The sequence below is a fragment of the Glandiceps talaboti genome, chromosome 1 (genome assembly GCF_964340395.1).
Source record: "Glandiceps talaboti chromosome 1, keGlaTala1.1, whole genome shotgun sequence".
Classification (NCBI taxonomy): Eukaryota; Metazoa; Hemichordata; class Enteropneusta; family Spengelidae; genus Glandiceps; species Glandiceps talaboti.
The window spans coordinates 19,249,705-19,275,912 of NC_135549.1; the positions used below are offsets into that span (position 1 = coordinate 19,249,705).

General features: G+C 35.6%; 1 protein-coding gene across 2 annotated transcripts; it reads right to left on the reverse strand.

Moving 5' to 3' along the window:
* Positions 1-7,058: 7,058 nt before the first annotated feature.
* Positions 7,059-26,055, reverse strand: LOC144432569 (N-acyl-phosphatidylethanolamine-hydrolyzing phospholipase D-like). 2 transcript variants are annotated; one of them, XM_078120814.1, is made up of 5 exons: positions 25,676-26,055; positions 24,458-24,827; positions 18,895-19,532; positions 16,517-16,631; positions 7,059-13,757 (listed from the first exon to the last, which is right to left on the reverse strand). In XM_078120814.1, the coding sequence occupies exons 1-5, from the start codon at positions 25,789-25,791 to the stop codon at positions 13,626-13,628; spliced, it is 1,371 nt and encodes a 456-aa protein (XP_077976940.1). In that variant the 5' UTR covers positions 25,792-26,055; the 3' UTR covers positions 7,059-13,625. The 2 variants fall into 2 exon arrangements, with proteins under 2 accessions (XP_077976940.1, XP_077976947.1); XM_078120821.1 differs by lacking the exon at positions 25,676-26,055 and adding an exon at positions 25,133-25,353.
* Positions 26,056-26,208: the final 153 nt, after the last annotated feature.

The window sequence follows — 26,208 nt, forward strand, 5'->3', positions numbered from 1 at the left end:
AAAGCAGCTGGCGGTATAGACTTGTCTAATTATCGACCTGTTCGTAACCTGTCATTCATTTCCAAGCTAGTAGAACGGGTTGTTGTAGATCAACTCATCACTCACATGCAGATCAATGCCCCGCTACCAGTTCATCAATCAGCGTACAGACAATATCACTGTACAGAGACTGTCCTCAGTAAAGTTATGTCAGACATACTTGAGTGTATGGGTCAGAAACAAGTTGCACTTTTGGTTCTACTTGATCTAAGCGCAGCCTTTGATGCCGTTGACCATGCAATTCTATTGGAGACAATGGAACGTTAATTTGGAGTACAGAATGTCGCACTCACTTGGCTAGCCTCTTACCTCAACAGGTGACAGAAAGTCATAGTATCTGGCAGTTTATCTGAAAGTGTTCAACTGAAGTTTGGCGTCCCACAAGGATCATGCCTTGGTCCAGTCCTTTTTACGGCCTATTCGAGTACACTGTTTCGCGTCATAAACAACCATATGATTAATTCATACGGCTATGCTGATGATACACAACTTTAAACCTCGATTACATGATGAAACTGGTGCTATAAAGTGTATAGAGAGGTGTGTCGGTGACATACAAGCCTGGATGTCGAAGTTAAATGAGAACAAAACTGAAGTTATGCTACAGTGTAGGGACAAAACAACAATTAACTAAAGTAACAAGTAAGCATATTACTGTCGGAGATAATCAGATCAAAATAGTTGACCATGTCCGCAATCTGGGAGGCTGGTTAGATTCAAATCTATCGATGGTTCGTCATGTTAACCAAATCTGTAAGAAAGTCAATCATAACTTATACGATCTCCGTCGTATCCGTAAATATCTGAATCAGAAAGCTTGTGAAACATTGGTCCATTCTCTAGTCAGTTCTCATCTTGATTATGCAAACTCCATATTGTATGGAATGCCACAGTATTTGTTTGACAGATTGCAGCGAGTACAAAATAATGCCGCACGAGTTGTAAAAGATTTGAGAAAGTATGATGGAATAACACAATCTCTTATTGAGCTTCACTGGCTGCCTGTCAAGGCAAGAGTTGATTTTAAAGTAATTTTACTAGTTTTTAAGGCTTTGAATGGTAAAGCACCTTTGTATATCCAGGATTCGTTCACACGTACCAACAATTCTCGTTACAATTTACGTAACGACTGTAGTCAAAATCTTGTTGTACCTCGATCATATAATACACTAAATGACAGAGCGCTTACCATTTGTGGACCAAAGCTATCATGGAACTCAATTCCTGGAGAACTAAAGCTGATCACTGACATTGAACTTTTTAAAGGTGAACTTAAAACACATCTGTTTAAACAATATTATAAACTGTATTAATGTATTACCACGTGTTTTTTACTAAGTAGTCATTTTAGCCTTTTTGTAATTATTGTAACCAATTTGTTGTTTTTAGCTTTATTATATTGTTTTACCATGCTTTTAAATCTATTTTATGTACAGCGCTTTTGAATATTAATAAATAGAAAAGGCGCTTTAGAAAATAAATAAACTTTAAACTTTAAACTTTAGGCACTGCAGTGTCGTCTCACACCGGGCCACCATGCTTAGCAATACATGTATACCGCAATCGGTTAAAAATTTCAACCCAATCTTTAATGTGTCACGTGGTGTTGCCATTATGCTTGCATCTTAATTAGAAAATGTTTAACTTAGTGATTAGCTGATCCTGTTTTCTTACGCAAGGTTACCTGTGGTGTGAAAGTGGCCATATGGATGGAGAATGGGTATTTATTTTCGACTTTTTCATTTTATAAAACAATTTTGTCATGGCTTCTTACTTGAAAAATCAACATATGTCAATTCCTTTTTTTTGTAATTCAATACTTACCTATAGCAGTATGTCTACCATGACGTCATCACATGACAATTAACAACAATAAGCCTTTCCGAAATTTACCATGGTGGCGCTCTACTTCCTGTCTGTGTGTACCTTGGGGGTATACATGGTATAGGTTACTCGGTATAGAGCTCTGCTGCTTTCCTCGATATCTGAACAATACGAACAAATCCCTGATTTATCAAAAATCCCTGAATACCAAACGGGACTATGAGGTGATAATAACCTAATTTGAGCGAGGGCGCTGTATTCTCAATTTCCTGTTTGCGGTCTGGAATGGCCTATTAAACCAAAACACTTGCAAATGTTTGTCACTATAAGAATAATTCCCCCTAAATCTAAATCCACCAACTAAACTTAATTTCATCAATCAACAGTGCAATAAAATATCAGTCTAAAGTCTTCCAATATTTCGACGACTGATCATCTTCACCTGGGAATGAGGCCATGACAAAAAGGTCATGACCTCATGATCAAGCCTATAAACCGGTTCCCCCGGGTCTCCTTCCGTAGCAATGGGATCATTCTCAGATGAAGATGGATGTTAGTCGTCGAAATATTGAACGACTCTGATATTTTATTGCAGTGTTGATTTATGAAATTAAGTTTTGTTGAGATTTCTACACAGCGAATGAAACTCTATCCACAACTCACTATTTAGTTTTACTATATAAGTACTCTTATCAATAAGAGCTAATGATTGGGAACTGTAACTTAAACCGTTTTGTGTTTTTTTTTGTTCAAAGTGATTTGTCTTTTGGACTAATAGCCTTTGAATGCAATACATGATTTACGTCTAATTTTACAAAGGGATTGTGAGTTAATACATGAAATGCGCGCAGCAGTGGAACTCTTTAGTAACAGCCGGTGTCTTTACTTAATATTTTCAATCCCCACTTGCAATGTTCGAGGTTTGCATTTCAACAAGACCATTTCGCTTTCAATATTCAGTATCCGGATCCGTTGAACAAACCAATAATTGAATATAAAGTGAGCATATGGATAAGGATTGGGTATTTATTTTGGATTTTAAATTTATGAAACACATTTTATCATGGCTTCCTACTTGAAAAACTAATGTGAAACAACACTGACAAAGTTTTTGCTATTTATTACGTTACAAACAAGGACTTTGGCATATGTTGTTTCACATTTGTTTTTCAAGTAAGGGACCGGACAGAATTTACGGCAGGGGGGGGGGGGGCTGGGGAGAAATTATCTCTGACTTGGTTTTTTTCCTGGCCCCCCCATCCACTGTGACCAAAATTTCACAGCCCCCCCCCCTTTCAAAAGTATAAAAATTTCATGCCCCCCCCCAAAAAAAAAAGAAAGAAAAAAAGTGCACAATATCCTGTCCCCCTACAATAACTAAAAAGAGTACAATTTTTTTTGTTACTGTAGTAGACTGTCGACAGTCGCTCGCTCCTTTTTCCCCCTACGTTTTACCTAAACTCCGATCCGGCGCAACACTAGTCTAATCGCAAACTGATATCGAGGGCCGAAGGCCCGAGTCACAGTGATCGAGGGCCGAAGGCCCGAGCGACTCGCTTGGGCCTTCGCAATTCGGCCCTCGAAATCAGTTTGCGATTATACTAGTGTTGCGCCGGACCGGAGTTTAGATAAAACGTAGGAAAAAAAGGCGCGAGCGACTGTAGACAGTCTGTTACTGTAGCACAACTGTAATATTTCTTTTGGTACTACTATTATGTTACTATTTCAGCCCAAACAACTTAGTAGTTGTAGAGGAAGTTTTTTAGAAAACAAAACAAAATAAAACATTTTGACCATACATGTAATCATACACATGTGGTATAATCTTGTTTATTTCCCAACTAGACACCATAAGTAGTCATCACTTAATACCAAGGCATTTGATGTGGTGGTTTTAACTGTCATTCGCTGATACATACACAGAAACACAGACACAGAGTAAACACACATTCACACGCGTGATTTGTGAAAAACTGTAGTGGGGACATTTGTGGGGAGTATCTAAGGACATCACATCACCTACATAGTGTATTCAAATATCTATTTATACTCATAACACAATAACTATCTAATGTCAGACATTTGTGATGTCATGAAGTGCTAGCAAACTAAGGATTTTATGCACACTGAGGTCTGACAAATATAGCTTTCACTTTCCTACACCAAATGCATTACCAATACATATGTAAATGTAAGACATTTGTGACTTTATGAAAGTGCAAAAAAATTCAGAATGTTGTGGAATACTTAGATGTAATCAATATGCTTTCAGTTCCAAAACCATACATATTTAAACCTATAGTGTCAGGCATTTGTGACTTCATGAAACATTGGCTTGGTTTAGTGAAAGCCAAACAAAATGATGTTTCTCATATAAGTGACATTGCAAGAAGATTCCCACAGAATGAAGTTGTTGTTAGCGAACGACACAGGAAGACAAGGAGAAAGAAGGAAAATAAAAGAAAAGTAAGAAGATGGAAAGAGAAAAGAACAATTAGTCAAGCAAAAAGACTGTTGTTAACTGTTTTTAGTGAGCAACTTGTGGATAAGGTTGTAGGAAAATACGGTCAGAAGGCAACTACCAAAGTTAGTGCAAAGTCACTGATGAAAAAAACACTTAACACCACGCAGACATCTAAATGCTTTACAATATTTAGTACAGATAGATGCATTTGATGATGCTGAGGAGGGAAATAGTTTAATTTCACTGGTTTTAGATAGAAAGAAAGACAAGTCTTGCCTCACATCTTCAGACTCTAGTGAGTCTGAGAGTGAAACTCAAGAATAGTGTCAAGGAAAGAAATAAAACACCTATCTAAATTAATCTGGTCAGACGTTTTTGTATTGACATTTTTCACCAAAAGGTCACTTTTTAATCACATAAATTACAGGTCCTATGCTAGTATATTACCATATATATATATATGTATCCTTGATGGTAATTACACACTGAACCTGTTTCCACAGTGCTAAAATGTATGTATGTATGTATGTATGTATGTATGTATGTATGTATGTATGTATGTATATATACATATGTGTGTGTGTAAGTGTGTGTGTGAACAACTTGGAGTATATAAGAGTAATTCAGGGTGTATCAAATTAATCTTGAGTAGTGTTTTTATGCTTCACTAAATATGTACATACAAACGTACACACTTCCATTTTAATACATAAATGAAAGTGTAGACATTCAATATTAAAGGCGATATCAAGTGCTATCTCATGCAATGCTAACTTTTCTAACATATTCATTTTTTTCAATGACAAAATATTTCGCGGCCCCCCCCCCTTTCAAACCATGAGAATTTTCATGGCCCCCCCTTCAAGCCTCCCATTTTTTTCATGGCCCCCCCCAATTTCTCCCCAGGCCCCCCCCTCTGCCGTAAATTCTGTCCGGTCCCTAAGAAGCAAAGATAATTTTTTTTTATAAATCGAAAATCGAAAATAAGTACCAAATCCTCATCCATATGGCCACTAGCACTTTTAATAATAAACTATGATTTTTACCTCCCCATTAGGGGATGTTATGGTATGCTTCTGTCTGTCTGTCTGTCTGTCTGTCTGTCTGTGCCTGTGAACACAATATCGAAAAAAACAACTGCATCGATTCTAGTGAAATTTGCTACACATTTTCCATATGGTAATGACAAGAACTGATTACATTTTGATAAACATCCAATGAACGTTAATTAATCATTTGCATAATTAAAGGTTTTCAGTAATTAGACCATATCTTTTGAATGCATGCTTCAAATTCAATGTAATTTGGTACATACATTAACCATAATAAAGTGGAAATGTCCTATATCGTTTGTTGATTTATCTTAAAGCTTTAATGAATAATTTGCATAATTAATGGTTTTCGGTAATTAGGATATATCTTAAGCTTCAAATTTTATATTATTTGGTACATGTATCAACCATAATCATGCACACATGTCTTATGAAGTTTGGTGATATAGATTTTCCTTTTAATAAGTAATTTGAATAATTAATGAACTTAAGTAATTAAGCTATATGTGTGGAGTGCATGCTTCAAATTTCACATAATTTGGCACATACATCAACCATGAGAAAGCACACATATCCTCTAAAGCCTGTTGGTATAGTTTTTAAATTTTAAAATGAGTAATTTGCAAATTTAACAATTTTCGGTTATTAGGTTATATCTAAAGTGTGCAAACTTCAAATTTCAGATAATTTAGTACATGTGTATTGACAGTAAAGAAGTGCATGTGTCATTTAAAGCTTGATGGTGTAACATCAGTTTGCCAACAGGCAATATGTTAACTATGCAAACTTCAAATTTCATATAGTTTCATGCAACTAATTTTCCAATTACAGGGTACATCATGTATGGTAGCTATAACTCAGAATTTTGCATTCCAACCAACAATGTCTGTAGGCCCAAAAATCTATGGTTTTGCCCTTAATGGAGGTAATCAGTATAATCCTGGTTCTAGTTGAAACAATGTGATACAAAATCTACAATTTCTATTTAAAGTAAGGTAACCACCTTATTTTATCACGAAAAACATCTGACAAAACTAGTTGGTGCTTTTTGACGAAACTCCTGTGAAGCAGGTGACGATACATGGGAGCATACTATATTGGATGTGTAGAATGTTATCTGGTTTGTAAACCAAAAACAACACCAGGTGTAACCTGAATGCCTTCAGCTAGGATTGTTGTTCCTATACCATTTGTTATCATCAACATATATATACCTAATTGTATATTTGTAGTATACAATGTTATAGTATGGGAGACAATCGTTTTGGCATGATCGTCAATGTACTAAATCATCTGATAATTGCAAATGACTAATTATATTATTCATAGGATGTGTAACAAAACCTAATCAGCTCTTGTCATTACTATAAGATGTGTAACAAGTTTCATTAGAGAGAGAGAGAGAGAGAGAGAGAGAGAGAGAGAGAGAGAGAGAGAGAGAGAGAGAGAGAGAGAGAGAGAGAGAGAGAGAGAGAGAGAGAGAGAGAGAGAGAGAGAGAGAGAGAGAGAGAGAGAGAGAGAGAGAGAGAGAGAGAGAGAGAGAGAGAGAGAGAGAGAGAGAGAGAGAGAGAGAGAGAGAGAGAGAGAGAGATTCCACTAAGCACACACAATAAACCAACACAAAGCATGTAAACATTTCGATTTTTTTACATTGCGGTGTATTTTTTATTGCGTACGTTGATAAAAGAGCTATACAAAACACTGAAAGTTAATACATTTCATATACAATTTAATACACCTCGTGTTGCAAACTAATACAAATCACAGTGTCTGTAATCTAAGATTGATTATAATTTTACCAACACTAGAAAGCTGTCTAATTAGCAAACACTGAATATAATTAACATATTCCAATGATATGCAGATGTCTTCTATTTTTGGATTATGTTTTGGATAAATGATGTATGACACAATTAGTATAGTTTTACTTCTAACAATGGCCTTATTATTCTGATAATACCAGACATTTTTTTTTTAAATGTATGTACTACAAGCTGTGCCATTACACACAGACACACAGAAATGCAGATAATGAGAGATGTATATCAAAGTCAAGGCTAAAAAGTTACCTCATTGACATTAATACAAGAAATATCTACCTCTTTTCGAGTCCATGGGTGTTGTGATGCTGAGGAGTCCTCATTGTGCGTATCTCAGTAGTTTAAGTCACATTTTGTTGAGATTACAAAAAGTTGAAATATTTTTTTCCCCACCTACAGATTTTAGATATGTTCTGAAGAAGAAGAGCTAGCACTTCAACAGTTTTCGACACCAAAATATCCAAAAAAGTCCAGCTTCTTTGTAGTAGTAATAGTAGTCAATGATCACCATTTTTTTTTCTTTGAATCTCTTGAACAGCTTTTTCACCATAGAGGGTTTTCTAGGGCACATTATCTATTGAAAGTAATCACCTCTGTATATGCAAAATCACCTACCAAATGTAGTAGAAATTTGTCGACATAAATACCACTAATCTTATTGCAAGAATACGAACCACATTACCACGACCATAATTGCTCCCTGAACAGCGCCCTCTATGGCAACAGAAAAAAAGTACTAAACTACTAATCGAACCACGCACAACCCCTGAACGACACCCTCTGTGATATGATACCCATTTTATTAAAAAAATGAACTATCTACATCGTTATACTATTTTTGAAGTATTCCTAAACTCAACACACTGGAAATATTTAGTATGGCAAAATTCTATTTTGATGGCAAAATTCTATTTGGATGTTGATACATAACACAGACAACTATGTGTACTTTATCCTTCTCCATAATGATGATGTGTAAATGTCCCTTTTTGTGTGTGTTGTGGTGTTGATCATATCAATTGAAATCTATGACCTCCTACTGAAACATGACAGTACAACAAACATAGATGGACACATATGAACTTGTAATATGGACTAAGGCTTGGTAAACTTCCACATTGATTAACAAACCTTTCTTACATGTTCGGAGCTCATAACTCCCCTAGTATCTTAGATTGGTTGTGGCTACCTTAGTCTACCCTAGAGGTATTTGAATGATCTACATTGATTATATACTTGTACGTGTGATTACCTTAATCCACCCTACCTGTATCTGAATGATCTACATTGGTTATATACTTGTAAGTGTGATTACCTTAGTCTACCCTACCTGTATCTGAATGATCTACATTGGTTATATACTTGTAAGTGTGGTTACCTTAATCCACCCTACCTGTATCTGAATGATCTACATTGGCAAGTGTGATTACCTTAATCCACCCTACCTGTATCTGAATGATCTACATTGGTTATATACTTGTAAGTGTGATTACCTTAGTCTACCCTACCTGTATCTGAATGATCTACATTGGTTATATACTTGTAAGTGTGGTTACCTTAATCCACCCTACCTGTATCTGAATGATCTACATTGGTAAGTGTGATTACCTTAATCCACCCTACCTGTATCTGAATGATCTACATTGGTTATATACTTGTACGTGTGATTACCTTAATCTACCCTAACTGTATCTGAATGATCTACATTGGTTAGTGTGATTACCTTAATCCACCCTACCTATATCTGAATGATCTACATTGGTTATATACTTGTAAGTGTGATTACCTTAATCTACCCTACCTGTATCTGAATGATCTACATTGGTTAGTGTGATTACCTTAATCCACCCTACCTGTATCTGAATGATCTACATTGGTTATATCCTTGTAAGTGTGGTTACCTTAGTCTACCCTAGCTGTATCTGAATGATCTACATTGGTTAGTGTGATTACCTTAATCCACCCTACCTGTATCTGAATGATCTACATTGGTTATATACTTGTAAGTGTGATTACCTTAGTCTACCCTACCTGTATCTGAATGATCTACATTGGTAAGTGTGGTTACCTTAGTCTACCCTACCTGTATCTGAATGATCTACATTGGTAAGTGTGGTTACCTTAGTCTACCCTACCTGTATCTGAATGATCTACATTGGTTATATACTTGTACGTGTGATTACCTTAATCCACCCTACCTGTATCTGAATGATTTACATTGGTTAGTGTGATTACCTTAATCCACCCTACCTGTATCTGAATGATCTACATTGGTAAGTGTGATTACCTTAATCCACCCTACCTGTATCTGAATGATCTACATTGGTTATCTACATTGGTAATCCACCCTAAAACAGTAATGTAAATGACCATCATAATTCATATGCAATAATGAAAATGTCCCAATGGGCTAGACTCCATACATTAACATCATTACTGGCCTCAACCACAAATTCTTTTAAGTAATATGTATGTAAATTGCTAAGATGAAAGTTCATTCATGTAATTGAAAGCACATCACTAAGGTCAAAGTTCATTTGATGTAATAGTGAGAGCATCACCGGGTTTAAAGGTCACTGATGTAATAGTGAGCACATCACTAAGGTCAAAGTTCACTGATGTAATTGGTGAGCTCATAACTGAGGTCAAAGTTCAGTGATGTATGGATGAACTTATTACTCAGGTCAAAGTTCATTTAAATAATACTTGTGCACAGTAATTTGTCTTTGAGAAAAAAATGTTTGCGATCTTCGCTCCAAATAACTTCTATATATGTACCATATATGGTAGTTATTATGACAGAATGATGCCCTATGCACAGACACAAAACGCAACAAACTTTGAGACACATCACACAATATAAAACACAGAGATAAAAGCACCAAACTGTGTACAGTCATTTCACATAACTTGATGATAGACATTTCCTTGCAACAACTACAAGCAATCCACCTAGTGTACAACTGAGTTTATAAGTAATTAAAAATAATACAATTGAAATAAAACATCTATGATTTATAATATTTCAAACACAGAATTATTTCAATTTAACTCTAGTAGTAAATATGAATAAAAACTTAATGTGTATGTGTATGTATTCTAAAGGTATTTGAACAGTCTTTCCATTTACAATAGTATGAAATGAAATACAGCCATGTGCACAAATTTTGAGTATAACTAAATGTGTTTGTTTTCTCTAAATCTACCGACAAACCTACCCGCATGTGGATGGCAAACAAAGAATTTAATTGATGGCACCTAACTGAAAATCAAGAAGAAGAAAAATATGTTAGCTACATACCAGATATTTATTTTGGAGACAATTTTTTTTTTTTTTTTTTGTATTGCTTTAAAATGACACAAAATATATATTTCATACAAAATGCAATATATTGTTTTTATCAGCTTATTAAAACAAGAAAGTACCAAGAACATCCAAGATGATGATGGCCCTTTTCAGCCCTTAGAATAAACTCTTGCGGGTAAAGTTAATATTTCTGTTCAGTAAGACTATGAGCCACAATGTCTTGCCCTGGTATGAAATCCATGCTGTGTTCCACTAGTGTGCTATGCTGTCTTCACCTTGTGTGGAATCAATGCTGTCTTTTCTATGACTGGAATTCAATGTTGTATTATTCCTAAGGTGGAAATCCATGATTTTGTTTCCTCGCCTGGAATCCATATCATTATGTTATAGTCTGGAATCCACACTCTATTGTTCTAGACTGGAATCCACACTCCATTGTTCTAGCCTGGAATCCACTCTATTGTTCTAGCCTGGAATCCATGCTTTATTGTTCTAGCCTGGTATCCACACTCTATTGTTCTAGACTGGAATCCATACTCCATTGTTCTAGCCTGGAATCTATGGTGTCCTTTCCTAGTGTGGATTCCATATCATTTTGGTTGTCTGGAATCCACACTCTAATGTTCTAGCCTGGAATCCACTCTATTGCTCTAGCCTGGAATCCACTCTCTATTATTTTAGCCTGGAATCCACACACTATTGTTATAGACTGGAATCAACACTCTTATTGTTTTAGCCTGGAATCCACACTTTACTGTTCTAGCCTGGAATCCACTCTATTGCTCTCGCCTGGAATCCACTCTCTATTATTTTAGCCTGGAATCCACACTCTATTGTTTTAGCCTGGAATCCACACTCTATTGTTTTAGCCTGGAATCCACACTCTATTGTTTTAGCCTGGAATCCACACTCTATTGCTCTCGCCTGGAATCCACACTCTATTGTTTCAGCCTGAAATCCATTCTTATCAATCTAGGTAGCTTTGACGTCCTGTTGCCTTTTTACCTAGCCTGGGATCTGTTTTGATTTTATCACTAGCTAGTCTGGAATCCATGCAGTATAGTTCCCTTGCCTTGAATCCATGCTGTCTTTTCCATCCTGAAATCTACGTTATCAAATTAGTCTGAAATCAACGATACTATCCCTTGCTATTCTACTGTAAGCTTAAGGTAGTAGCGTAACTTCATTTCAGGAAATATTCTGTTTAAAGGAAAACAAGCTCTCCACTGATTATATAGTTTATAGATACAAATGCATAATATAAAATTGGTAAAAATGGAGTGAAATGTTAAAATATACAGCAGGCACACACATTGGGAAACACTGATAAAACAGCAGGTTTGATAAAAAATACAACATTTTTGCCAATATTTACACATCAACCATGTCATCATCTGTACATCGTTTTGTCTTGTCTTGTCTTGTCCTGTCTTACAAACCAAGAGTAGAACATACTAAGATGTTTTCTCACAAGTGAAATATACAAATAGCTGATATATAATCATGCAATAATCCATAAAAAGTAATGGTGGTAAGGTAAGCTGATTTGAATATAACTATCATTGCATTATCAAATAGCTTGTGACCATGAGACCAAAATGTAACATGTGACACTATAAATTCCTTGTAATAATATAATAGCTATTTTGCTTGATATTCTATATTATAATATTACCCACTAAAATTACATATTGGAAAGGGACTAAAGTGTAGTGACTGCACATGTGAGCAGCAGTTATTGCACACAAGTGGGCTGCAGTTACTACCCAGCTGGGCAGTAGTCAAGCCACAAGAGGGCAGTAGTCACTACACAAGTAGGCAGTAGTCATGTCTTAAATTAGTACCCATACCACAAACGGGCAGAAGTCATGCCACAAGTGGGCAGTATTCACTGCACAAATGGATAGTACGTGTAGTCACTGCACAAGTGGGCAGTAGTTATTAATCTCTAAGTGTTATCCAAAACCCGGGTTTAGATTATAAAACTAAAGCAAAGCAATATCATGAGATAATCATTAATCTCCAAGTGTTATCCAAAGCATGGGTTTTTAGATTGTAAACTAACGCAACACAATATCATGAAATAAATTTATATTTTACTTCCACAACTGTATAAAAAAAATTTCAACTCAATGCTTCTAATCACAAAATAGGTTTACAATTTTTAATGCTTGGGTGCTTTTTCTACCTATTCTAAGTATCGTACAGAGAAAACAGTAGAGGAACAAAAACAGCCAGCTACTATTTTCATTGATGACAGTTAATATAAGTCCCTTTGAAATGAAATACCCCACAGTATTAGTACATGATAATTTCTGCAATTCATCATGTTGTCCACTTAGGACTATTTTCAACACACTAAACTTTGAGATGGTATCAACACATTTGCTGTACATGATGATTTGACGATTTGACGAACTTTCATACATTTCATTCAGCTGTTGTGATAGGTGATTATAGAACCAGATTCTATGCAACTCTGTTTTCTAGACACAACCCTTGAAATTCAAAAACAATCAGAAATTCAGAATATAACAACTTCTATAGTTACAAGTATAGATTAATACAGAAATTCATCAACAAAGTAGAATAGCACATACACAAAAAAAAGTTTACATTCACATCTTGCCTATTAAATGATTGTAAATATATCCTATATATAAGTTATACCTTGTACTTCATAAACCACACACCACTGTTAACTCTTCAAGTTTGTCAGATTTTGAAATACACCATACTCCACTTATCCACCTGGCAGTCATTTTCAAATGAAGTGTTACAAGAAGGCGCTCCAGGCGAGAAAAAAAGAGGCTTATATCAAATGGAAGTTCATGACGTAGTCAACAAAATGTATCAAAATGTATAAAGTTCGTGAAAATACTTGATCTCAAACATAACAGAATTTAATTTTTTTAGACTGGCTAAATGTGCCACTTATGTAGTGAAACTAGGAGAAAGTGTGATTTTTCAGAGGCAGTCATTTATATCATAACCCTTTCTTCTGGACCAAGCACTGCTTCTGAACAGCACTCCTAGTGGTCACATTATAAGTTCTTTTGTCTTTATGATAACTGGAATATGGTGTAGACACACAGACATTACAACTCGACCAACTTGTTTTAATCCATCTGATCCATACCATCATTATACAACCATCTTGTTTCTCCATGTTTTAAAGTGAAGAAGTCTTCTTGTGGAATATGCTTCGCGTCTAAGCTTTCCTTCAGTTTGCGGGGTGGCTCCAAGTAAAACTGTGTGTGTGGAAAAAGACATCAAAATATTATGATAGTTATTCATAGAACTAATTACTTTATTTTCAGTTTCAAAGATAGCTGATTTTTGGTACACCTTCAGTGGGATTCACTCATTTATTGAACTATTAATCTGTCTTCTTTGGCTCTATAACATGCACAGTACACTATTTACATCCAAGTACTGACCCAAGTAGAATACAACAGATTTTCATTTAGTAACACAATCACCCATGATAGCAACAAGGTCTTTTCTTGTTGTTTGAATCACATTTGCGTAAACACTGAAATCATCGGTAAAAATCAAGGTGCACAACTAGAATTTGATGATGATAAATAAATAAATACAATGTATACAACTTATCTACAACAGTTACTATACATGGTTTCATCACAAACCTTGAATTCGGCTTTTAGAAATCAGAACACTCGTGTTCTATATTCTATTAATTAAACTAGACTTGAATTTTTTAAAAACAATTTTCAATGTGGTTGATGGTTGGATCGACATGGCTGAGAATAAAACTTATTAGCCCAAGCATAATTCTAATAGACTCCACTTTTTATAGGAATCACACACTCAGATTAGTTACAATAGTATTAAAATTTTATTAACAACAACCCCTAAAACTTTAGACATGGTAGTCAAGCGTCAAATATGTTTGCAAAACACAGCAAACATGAAAAAAATGGTGTCTGCACCTCTTTGAGTATTGACAAATGAGGTACTGAACAGAACATGCTAACAACAGAAATTGAAAGTGTTTATTGTCTGATTAGCAATCAATGTTTGTGTCCTTCATTGTACCGTTCTGGAGAAGCAGGTAACGGCGGTGGTGGAGGCTGTTTCCGAGGTGGACTTGTAGGTAACGGGGACGGTCTGTATTGCCACTTACAGCTTGGGTTTGTGAATGAGTAGCAGGTGTCTGGTACCACTGGCCAATATTTGGGGATGTATACCACAGGTACTGGTATGGATAGTACGGATACATAAGAGGCTGAAAAACACCGGGCTGGTATATTGGTGTTGCCGAGTTTTATTCCAACGGTAGAGTTGTGGCTGTTGTGTTCCCTTAAATAGCCACGTCGTCATTTGCTGGTTGTGAGGTAACACATGGTTCGTTAGTAGTACTTGGCTTTTTTTATTTGATAACGTGTACGATCAGGATATCAACAGGACTTTTCTTGTGCTTGCCCACAACAGATGCTGCAGTTAAGTTACTAGTTTCTATATTTATGATCGATTGAAAACTTTCAAATGCGATATCAAGCTTGGGCGATACTTTATTACGATAATGCTTTTTCAAAACCGCTAAATCAGCATGGACCACTAAAAAGTCTTTTTATGTCATTCTAAAGAATCCAATACATATTTATCTGGGTTGGATCGAATTAAATACGAATCAACTTTATTTTTCCTCCTTACCAAATTAATTATATGTATTTTAGTGTTCATACATATATATAGATATATGCTATTAATATCGTGATTTCCCCCCTAGACTGAACATAACAGGAAGTAAACTCATTTTAATTATACTTAATAATGAAGTTAATTCAATTTACACCTGTACAGCCATGAATCCACTAGTAGTAGTCACCATTCTCTGTATGCTGACAAAAATTGAGTTTTCAGATTTCACCTTTCAAAAGTATTTCCTGTTAATAAATTTCAAGCGTGGAATTACATGAGTGGGATTTGATTTATAAAAGCTATAGATAGAATGATCAATGTGTATGAAACTGTGTGCAATGCAGTAGACAAGTTGTATACATTGTATTTATGTATTTATCATCATCAAATTCTAGTTGTGCACTTTGATTTTTACCGCTGATTCAATGTTGACGTGAACGCGGTTCAAACAACAAGAAAAGACCTTGTTGCTATCTTGGGTGATTGTGTTACTAAATCGAAATTCATTGTACATGCCCCATCCCCATCCCCACCCCTACCCCTACCCCCACCCCTCATTTGCAGTGCTCGCCCAAACATAACATAGGTGTTCAGTTCACTCTGGTCCTTTTCTGAGGCACCCTCAATGTAAAAATGAAATCATACTCCAACCATTTGAGTGAAACATGATGTAATTTCAGTTTTTATAAAACTGAAATTAAAAAAGTCACCAAAAGCCACCATGTTTCTACAAATTTCCACCAGCGTTTCCACCAACAAAATATAGGCGGTATAACTGGTCACTGAGCCCTCAAGGGAGAATACTGCATTTTAAAATTGTGATGTAGGTTGTATTCTCTATCTATATACATTATGGGTGTCACGACACACCCAAAACTGATGTTCAACCAAGCCTGTGTGGTGAGCCTGAGTCCTGGGCAGGCACACATGTGCCTCCATTTTTGAACCCATTGGACTAAAACTATAATACTAGTAGTCTATTTGAGACAAAAACATAATAAATTCCCCTTTTATTCCCATACCAGAAACCTGGGCAAACACTGTTTAGAAATATCTCTGTTGGGTTAAAATCATGGGAGTTATCGTTACAGTCACTACTCTGCTAGTAATACTATTCACTCTAGAGTACCATGTACCTTGTACAGCAAATGTACATTTACAAGCCCATTCCGTGGAAATGTGTATAGTGTCTCATACATCGTACTCTAAATCGGGCATGGTGAAATTTACTCTCAGGCTGTTTTGAAATTAAAAGTTACTGTGACACAACACACACACATGAAACTCAACATTTGATATTGTGTGCTGAATGTTAGAGGTGTTAATTCTAATTGTTCATTCTTACCTCATTTGCCAGACTAAATGTTCCCCAGTGTATTCCAATAGACTTCTTGGCCTGTAGATCTTGGTGAACTTGTACAGCTTCTTCTGGGTCAACGTGTTGGTATTTCATGAACCATCTACACAGACACAATAGCAAATACAATCATAAGTTTGTAGACAGAGAAATATAGTTACTTTGGAATGGTAAACAACTTTTCAATCTGTCTAATACTGACCTTGATCATGCAATGATTTAACTTTTCATGTCTCCAGAACATAGTCATACTTTGACAGTTTTCAAATCATATATGTTTGTGTTTTAACATGTTTTATGAGGGAGTATTTTGGATTCTTACTGTTATCATGTAAACTGTAAATTAACTCTATCTCTCCCCCCCCCCCACACCCACACACACAATGTTTTGTCAGGGGCAGTACATGTATGCAGATAAAATCGTAACAGTCTTGCGTTCCCAAAGCATTTCACTGCAGTTCCACAAAATTGTACATCGCTAGGTATGGAAATCTAATACAACAATGTACTGTGTGTAAGTGTTGTCAAATTTCTTTCCTCTGTTACCAGGGTGACCTAAACTTCATCAAATACTCTACACAGATGTAGATAAGTGCCAATTCAGCATATAATTTAAATTAATCTTTATGTACACAGTCCTTACACATATCCTCTTGTCTGTTGACATATGTACATAGTGGATGGAGGGTCATGCTTTTGATTCCCTGAGTTAACTTTTAAATAAGCACTTATACAATGAGACAATATGTATTAACATCCAGTGTAAGCTCAGAAAGTAAATGTTTGCCTTCTCTGAGTTTGTATACCACATACATGTAATATTTAGTAATCCAACACTTGACAATACATTTTGGTTGGATGAAAAAAATTCATTTCTACATGTATGTTTTCTCTTTCAAGTTTCATCTTTATAAATTACATGTATGTCACACTTTCAACTCTTAGATTATAGAAGATTTTTTGTAAATGTATAAAATCTATCAGATGTCTTCAAATTCTTACTACCACACTCCTCTCCAAAATTGTAGTATAATTTATGGGAAACTATGCTAGGCTTACTGTAACTTGTTTTCTTCATTACACTCATCTTAAAAGTTAACACAAACACTTGTAATATTAGACCCAGTGTACGGGTTCTACTTTACAGCATGAATTGAATGTTATAGAATGAGTCTTTTTAATTGATTGGAAACAGGGGATACAATTTCACCAGCCGGAAGTCTTTAACAATGATTTGTCCTGAAGCTCTGTAGTGTGTGTTTAAAATGTTGGTAAACAGTGCTTTAACTAGACTGTATTCAGAGCTCAATGGGCCATAGTCTGGTTACCTACTGTTTGAGAGTTTTTTGTAAATAGCTGCATCATGTGACGGTAGTTGGGTACCTAAGATTATGGAAGATGAGAGGTTCAACTCTTTGGCACAAAGTGCAAGAAGCCGTCAATGCAATGAGTGTAAATGGACTTACAGAGTTCTTAAATCTTGAATCAATCAAAAATTGGAAAAAAAATCAGAACTATTTGGATTGATATCTGCTATGATATACTTGGAAAAGGATGATTTTTACAGCAGTTTTGACCAAAACTCTGTTCTGAATAGCACCCCTAAGTGACCAAACTTAACTGCATTAATCTTTCATCTTTCTGATAACCAGAATCTTGTGAATTGCTTGACTACTAAATTATACAAGTGTAAAACTGTGAGTCAGTCGTTCTTTGACTGGAATGTACATTTGTACTATACACATATATACATGTAGATATATAATACGCCAGGTGCAGTGAGATTATTTTACATGCACCTTACAACCATAAAATCTAGGTGCAGATTCTATGAAACAATCAATAACAACATTTAGAAAACCAAGGAAGTTTTAGATCTACTGTTTAAATTCAAGGTTTGAAATTAGCAGTAGTCCAGGTAAGGGAACATAGACAATTAAACAAATTGTATCGAGACTACCAAATTAGCAGTACTCCACTGGAAGAGTACACATAAACTACTAAACATTGTATCTAGACTACCAAATTAATAAGGTGGTAGTCTGTTAGACCACTAGAAATCAATAGAAAATTGTAGCTGAAATACAGTTACTTCACTTGGCTATACACATGTATACGCATGTGACTACTAGGTGTAGAAGTTAAATTACAGCCTGTTTTGTTAAGTCAATGTTGAATTTTTACAAACAAAACAGTTTGCAAAATTAATGACGTTAAAATGTTCTTAAATCCTATGTATTGGGATAGTGAAATGACACGACTCCTACCTTCACTTCTGTGTTAGTGTATACACTAGCATGGCATTCTGAATTAAAATTATCAAATCAAATCAAATCTAAATTTGGATAATATTTTCTTTCACAAACCTTGGTTCATATGCTCCGATAGGTATAGCAGCCAAATCAAATGGTCCGTAACGATTCCCAATCTGTTGGAAGGCTTCACAGTAGCCTGTATCCCCGGCAAAGAAAAACTTATAGTTAGGTCCAACCACTGTCCAACTACCCCACAGGACCTTATTGTCGTCAGCTGGACCTCGTTTACACCAGTGCTGGGCTGGAGTGAACACAAAGGTCACATCTGGATGTTCTGGGATACAGTTCTCTTGCCACCAGTCCATCTCAATGACGTTTTCACATCCCATATCATTCATCCACTCCAGTAGATTTAATGGCACAAACCACCTCAAGCTGCTTCCGAACCGTGCGTTCAAAAGTCTGACCGTGTTTGCGTCCAAATGATCGTAGTGGGTATGGCTTATCATGACAGCATGGATCTGTGGCAGTTCATGGATAGTACAAGGGACGTCTCGGAAACGTTTGGGGCCCAGCATTTGTACTGGTGCACACCGCTGGCTAAAGATGGGATCTGTGAGAATTGTGACACCATCAAACTGAACCAGAACTGTGGCATGGCCAATCCAAGTTACCCGGACACCACAGTCAGGTGGTCTCTCCAACTCCTTTTCATTGGGTTTTAAGATCGGTAATGTCTGATCCAATTGCTGTGAATAAAACAAAATTTGCATTAATTTCTTTTTACAAAAATGTATGTGCACCACAGGGACCAACTTCAACAACGGCCATATTGGATTCTAAAATGACCCACTTTTGATATCATTTAACTTCTTAAAAAATTTGTACAATGATCCATTATTTTGTTCTTGATCTTAAACTGGTAATAGGTCAGTGTTTTCTTGAACGAAGTAACAGCAAAAGTTAAGGATTTTTCACTCAGAGGCACATACTACATTATTAGTGTACAATCTGAACCAATGAGAAAAAAATCTGTAACAAGTGACAACTCACTCACTGATCATGAAAATAAATTGTTGACAGCAAAAAACTTTCTGTTATATTCATTTAGTTTAAATTGTCTTCATTTGTTACTGCAAGTGTTCCAGATGAAAATCAATCTACAGATACATGTATGTGACATCTCGTGCGATCCAACCAGTACAGCTGAGTTTGCATTTGGGGAGCTTATTTTTGGGTGCAGACCCAAAAATCCATTTGATAGGATATATTGCACAGTATTTATGTGTACTGCTACACAATTACATGTATGTTCACCAACAGTACAGGTGATTTAATACTGTTTAGAGTGTACACTATTATGGGTAAGTCATTATATCTAACAAAACAGTTCCAGTTGCAACTTTCATTGCAACAAGGGTACAAGCCCTACGCTATCTCAATTTGACACATCATCACGAACCTGTAGCAATATCTCGTGATGTACCAAAATTTGGCATTTCCCTATGAATTGCTAACTACAAAATGTACATGTTTTGACTCACATTAAAACTCATTGTTATCGCTTTGACCCTTACCAACATTCTTCCATTAGAGCCTGAGGGCAAATTGTGTGTACAATGGTGCTATAACATGCGGTCAATGATGCAAATCACATTAATCAGGCTTATATTAGGGGGTCTCACCCTAGTACTAACTTAGACTAACCCTAACAGTGACTCCCTAGTCTGAATACAGATGTGTATCCACTGCCTTACACTTGTGATGCTATGTACAAGTCATGTACTGTGAATTGTTTCAATACTAAATACGACTGTAAATAATCTGCATTGTAAAACATAACAGATTACATAAAAATTATGATAAGGTCCTTGATAGAAAAAGTTATGATTATTTACTATAGTCTGTAAGGCACGCTGCGACAAGGTGCCCTCACACATCTGGTCAACCCCTCTCACAGGCTGGTGAAGGCAGAGAGTGACACAACATATCTTACAGTCTATATTTACTACAGTTGATAAAATGATTGATTTCTTACTATAATAGCAAAATTTATATCACTAACTAAAGGCAGAGCTTTGGGTATTGGAATTTATATGTAACAACCACCATGCCAGTCCAATCTATGATAATTTACAATATATATCTGTATATTGACACATGTTGTATGTTCTGTCATTTTCATTGCAAAGCATATCCACCTATTATTATGTTGGTTATTTCATAAAGTAATTATATTAATTATTCATGAACATCAAAAACTTTACACAGGAGTTTGTATTACTGAAGTTCAGATTATAATCCTGCAAATCCCTACACAGAAAGATTTAGAGAACTCAAAATAGTTCTACTTAGATGTTATTCCTCAATATGTTTCTTCATTCAGCCAAGGAAAATATGAGTGACCTAAGGGGCCTTTGTCACGAGTCGCAAGATGAGTACTGACAAAATTTGGTATTTTCTGGCTGAATGAAGAAACATATTGGAGAATAACATAATTACACCAGCGCCAGTGATATCAACGAAAGAACAGTGAAAGTAATGGCAATTTTGAATGTTTTGACTAATATTTCGAACACGGTAGAACCAGTGACGTAGAAACGTGTTGTCATGACATAGACACACATTGTCGTGATGTAGAACATCCGGAGTATACATTTGTAAATTCCATATTTTTGTTCAACTTGGCTCATGCATGGTATAAATGTATTTGTAACTAACCATATACATACATGTCCATGCCATACCTTACTGTTGAAGTATTGTGTGACTGTCAGCTGACCCCTTTGTCATACTAATGTAACTAGAACATCACAGTGCTACTATTCAAATAAGGAATGACTGCAGACATTCACCAGCAAGACTCAGTAAACCCATTGTTCCCTTTTCCTATTTCAGACTGTGTTGCTCTGGTATGAATAAATAAATATCATTTCTTAATTTAGATTTCTTCTAAATATAAAGTTAGGACGATATATATATATATATATATATATATATATATAGGAAGTCAGTGGTAAGATTTGTCCGTAGTACAGTGCTCGATACGTCTGCACGCAGAGCGGAGTATATGTTGAGGGTAGAAGAAAATCAAGTCGGGTTTTTCGTCTCTACAAGCCTGTTTCGTGAGTAAATCACTCGTCAGGAGATGTTGATGTACATCAACATCTCCTGAAGAGTGATTTACTCACGAAACAGGCTTGTAGAGACGAAAAACCCGACTTGATTTTCTTCTACCCTCAACATATATATATATATATATATATATATATATATATATATATATATATATATATATATATATATATATATATATATATATATATATATATATATATATATATATATATATATATATATATATATATATATATATATATATATATATATATATATATATATATATATATATATATGGAAAAATGAAAAAATAAATAATATATGTTGGAGAAACAGGCGATACCATCTATACCCGCATGCAGGATCAATTACCACTGATAAGGAACAAAAACAAAACAGATCCAACACCAAACCACTTCAACTCAACCAACCACTCCCTTGCCGACTTCAAAATAGTAAAAATAGTAGGACTTTAAATATAAGATATGGAAGAACAAATCATTCAGACTAACACGTGAAAGTTTCTGGATAAAAAAACTCTACACATACGGAGAAAATGGAATAAACAGCAAACAATAGCAACTGTTCGGATTACCATTGTGGGTCATGTGACTGGACATAAGCTATAAGTAGTTGTGATGGATTGGGCCTACTGAGGCAGCTCTATATATACCGCTATATACATACATACATACATACATACATACATACATACATACATACATACATACATACATACATACATACATACATAAATACATACATACATGCATACATACATACCTGATCTTTCGTTTTTGTTTGGATCAGTTTGTTTGTCAAAACATAAATATTTAGCAAACACTGGGATATTGCAAAACAAGTACACTGTGTACATTGTGTACTTATTCTAGTCAGTGAGTCAGTACATTTGTATGTATGACCTCACACATCACACTGTCATAAAAGACATGCAATAACAAAAAATAGTACATGAGTCAGTAGCTTATAATAACAGAAAGTGAAAGTCACAAATTGTGATTTATAATAAAGGAATACAGTGTACTACAATAAATAATACACACATTGGGACAAATAACAGGAATAATTTGCTTCCGATAACCTAACCGACCCTACATGTAATTTAAGCATCCGGCCCTACACATTTTTTTTTGTAAGCAAAAAAGATAAAATGGTAAATCCTATTCCAGAGAGAAACCAGGTCTTTTTAGACTATAACAGTACAGTCTGCATAACGTGTTCATCTACTTAACTATAATTGTTTTTATTTACTTCCTTTACACCTCATGAACTCTCACAGAAGTATTGTGACTCACAAATATCTTATCTTAGAATCAAAGTGACTTTTAAAAATTTGAAGTAAAATAAAATGAGATTTCAACCTAGTACATACTCTATTTTCTGAAGTCATGTTATCAGAAACAAAACATTATTTTTTATTTCACTTTATGAACTTATGAAGTGGTTGATAAGGACAAAAATATGATAAATGACGATGGATATACATGTATATTAACTGATATCCTGATCATGTCTATTTCACGGTATATTATGCAATTGAGTACCAGTAGACTTCAAGTTCATCAACTCATTACATAATATGTAAAATCATATAAATCCACCAAATGGTGACACATGGTGAAATTACAACATAAAAGATACTTACAATTCTAGTATATTGTACACATGTAGCTATACATGTAGTTGTATGCTGTGACTTAGTTCATTTCAAAACTCGATTTCATTTGAATGATTTTGTGTGGCTGATCAAATCAATTCACACTCTGATTTCATATTTTAACTTTGTCGACGGTAAGTTGATTGCATTAATTCAAATCACAGCATTAATTAAAACACTGTAGTGTACTGTGTACTGTCATCCTATATACATATATGTCCATTGTACTGTCATCTTACATATATGTCCAGTGTACTGTCATCCTACATAATGTGAAGTCCAGTGTAGTCATGTTTATATACTGTAATGCAAAGTGTACTGTCATATTACATAATGTAATGTCCAGTGTACTGTCATCCTGTATACTGTAATGTCCAGTGTACTGTCATCTTATATAACTTAATGTCCATTGTACTGTCACCCTATATAATGTAATGTCCAATGTAGTCAGCCAATATACCGTAATGCCAAGTGTACTGTCAGCCTATATAATGTAATGTCCACTGTACTGTCACCTTACATATTGAATGTAATTTCCATTATACTGTCATCCTTTTTAATGTGAAGTCCAGTGTAGTCATCCTATATACTATAATGCAAAGTGTATTGTCATGTTACATAATGTAATGTCCAGTGTACTGTCATCCTGTATAATGTTATGTCCAGTGTACTATCATCTAATAATGCCAAGTGTGGTGTCATCTTATACAGTGTAATGACAATTTGTCCTGTCATCTCATTGAATGCCATGTCCAGTATGTGTGCTGCCATTGTGTGATGTTCACCACACTCTCATTATTTATCACGTAATGTCTAGGCTACTATGTGCTGCAATCTCATAATCATGTAATGTTCACTGTGCTGCTCTAACCTTACCTGTTTTGAAGGCACACTGCTGTTGTCTTTAGACAAAAGACTCCATTTCATCACAGCACCAAGTGAAGGCATCTTGAAGTTGGGCCATGGGTTGACAAACCTTCCATTCTTCCTAACAGATTGTTGGACATCTTCCATCTGGCGAGGATCAAGGCTACTAGAAGGTCTCTTACTCCGTTCACAGCTGCTTCCTGGTGGTGGTTGTCTTGAAGTAACTTCCTCTGAGTGTTGTCCTTCATTGTTATTTATTTGATGTGGGTTTGGGTACCTTACACTTTCATAATCAAACTCCCCTTCTGCTCCTGGCATGCTTTCATAAATTGGTTGAGCAGGCCCAGCTGCTCCTGATTCTTCAGTACTGGTCATTTTCCTGCATAAAACCAGAAATTATGAGAACAATAGTATCATTTGATCAGTTGTGTGTGTCATTTGCACTGTGGTTAATAAATAAACGGCTCCACAAGAAATTGCATCATTTGTACGAACGTTTACCATAAACACCCAACCCGATGTAAGGGACAGCAACCCATAGCTATCATAAGTTATAACAACCACAGAATACTAGTATGCCTAGTGTCGCAACACACAACAACGTAAGACGTGTGTTATTTTTCCATGGGAATAAATCAACACATGATTCTGTGAACAAAAGATATTGTGAAATAGCAAACATACAACAAAAGAACTGGTTCTTGACATTGTTGACTTTTTCTTCCTGCCGATCCGAACATTTTGACGGCGTTACTTTCACTGCAGTGTAGTTCAGCGATGGCCGTGACTGACTGACTGACTGACTGACTGATGAATCAAAGAACCCGGAACTTTCAATTCAGTGACCTGCCAAAGCAGGATATACATGTAAATTATACGCCGTCCTCTGCGCGGCGATCGACATTCGAGAATTTGACTTGGTTCAAAGTTCATACAAGATTTATTGGACCTCTGTCAGTTTGGATGTTCGCTCATCTGTGGCAGTGTGTGGACATGTTGATGACTACAAGGGGTGTATGACGTGAAATCAAATTCACCACAGCAAATGTGAAACAGTATCCCCCGGGGCATTATCCACCTTCTTGTAGCAAAAATGCGATAAACTTCCCCAAGATTGACATATGTAGATAAATAACCTTAAAATGTCTATTAGATTGTTGAAATCACCGAGTAGGACTAGGAGGGCGAAGGTTCACAAGACTAGAAGTTAAGATGCATTTCGCTTACCTGCGAAACAGAATATAACTCACAGAGATGATCGTTGACTTGTAAAATTTGCGCCAAGTTAGCCCTCTGCAATAATCTAAATGACACGCTGATTTCAATGATCGTGTCAAAACCATAGCATACACGAACTGAACATTATAAACTCAGGAAGTTCGAAGTTGAACGACTCGATCACCAACAGACGGCTCATGATCATGTGTCGATGATGGATCAAGTCATCTATCCATGTTTACCAGGCTGATGTAATTTGAATGCCAAATTGCTCATGAAATCATGTACGTCACAATATGCAACATCGAATAATTAGTACAGACCGCCCAGCTTTTGAATGGGGTTAAACAAGATGAGAAAATTTGTGGAAAATTAGCGATATGCAGTTCTCGTCTTGTTGCTGTTAGGCAACATGACCTTTACAGTGACCTTTCAAAATAACTAAAACGAGGCAGGAAATAAAACAATATTTTATGTTTCGCTATGTGATTCAACAATAATATTCTTGACACAAATATATAGTGGTAAGGGTTATAAATCAA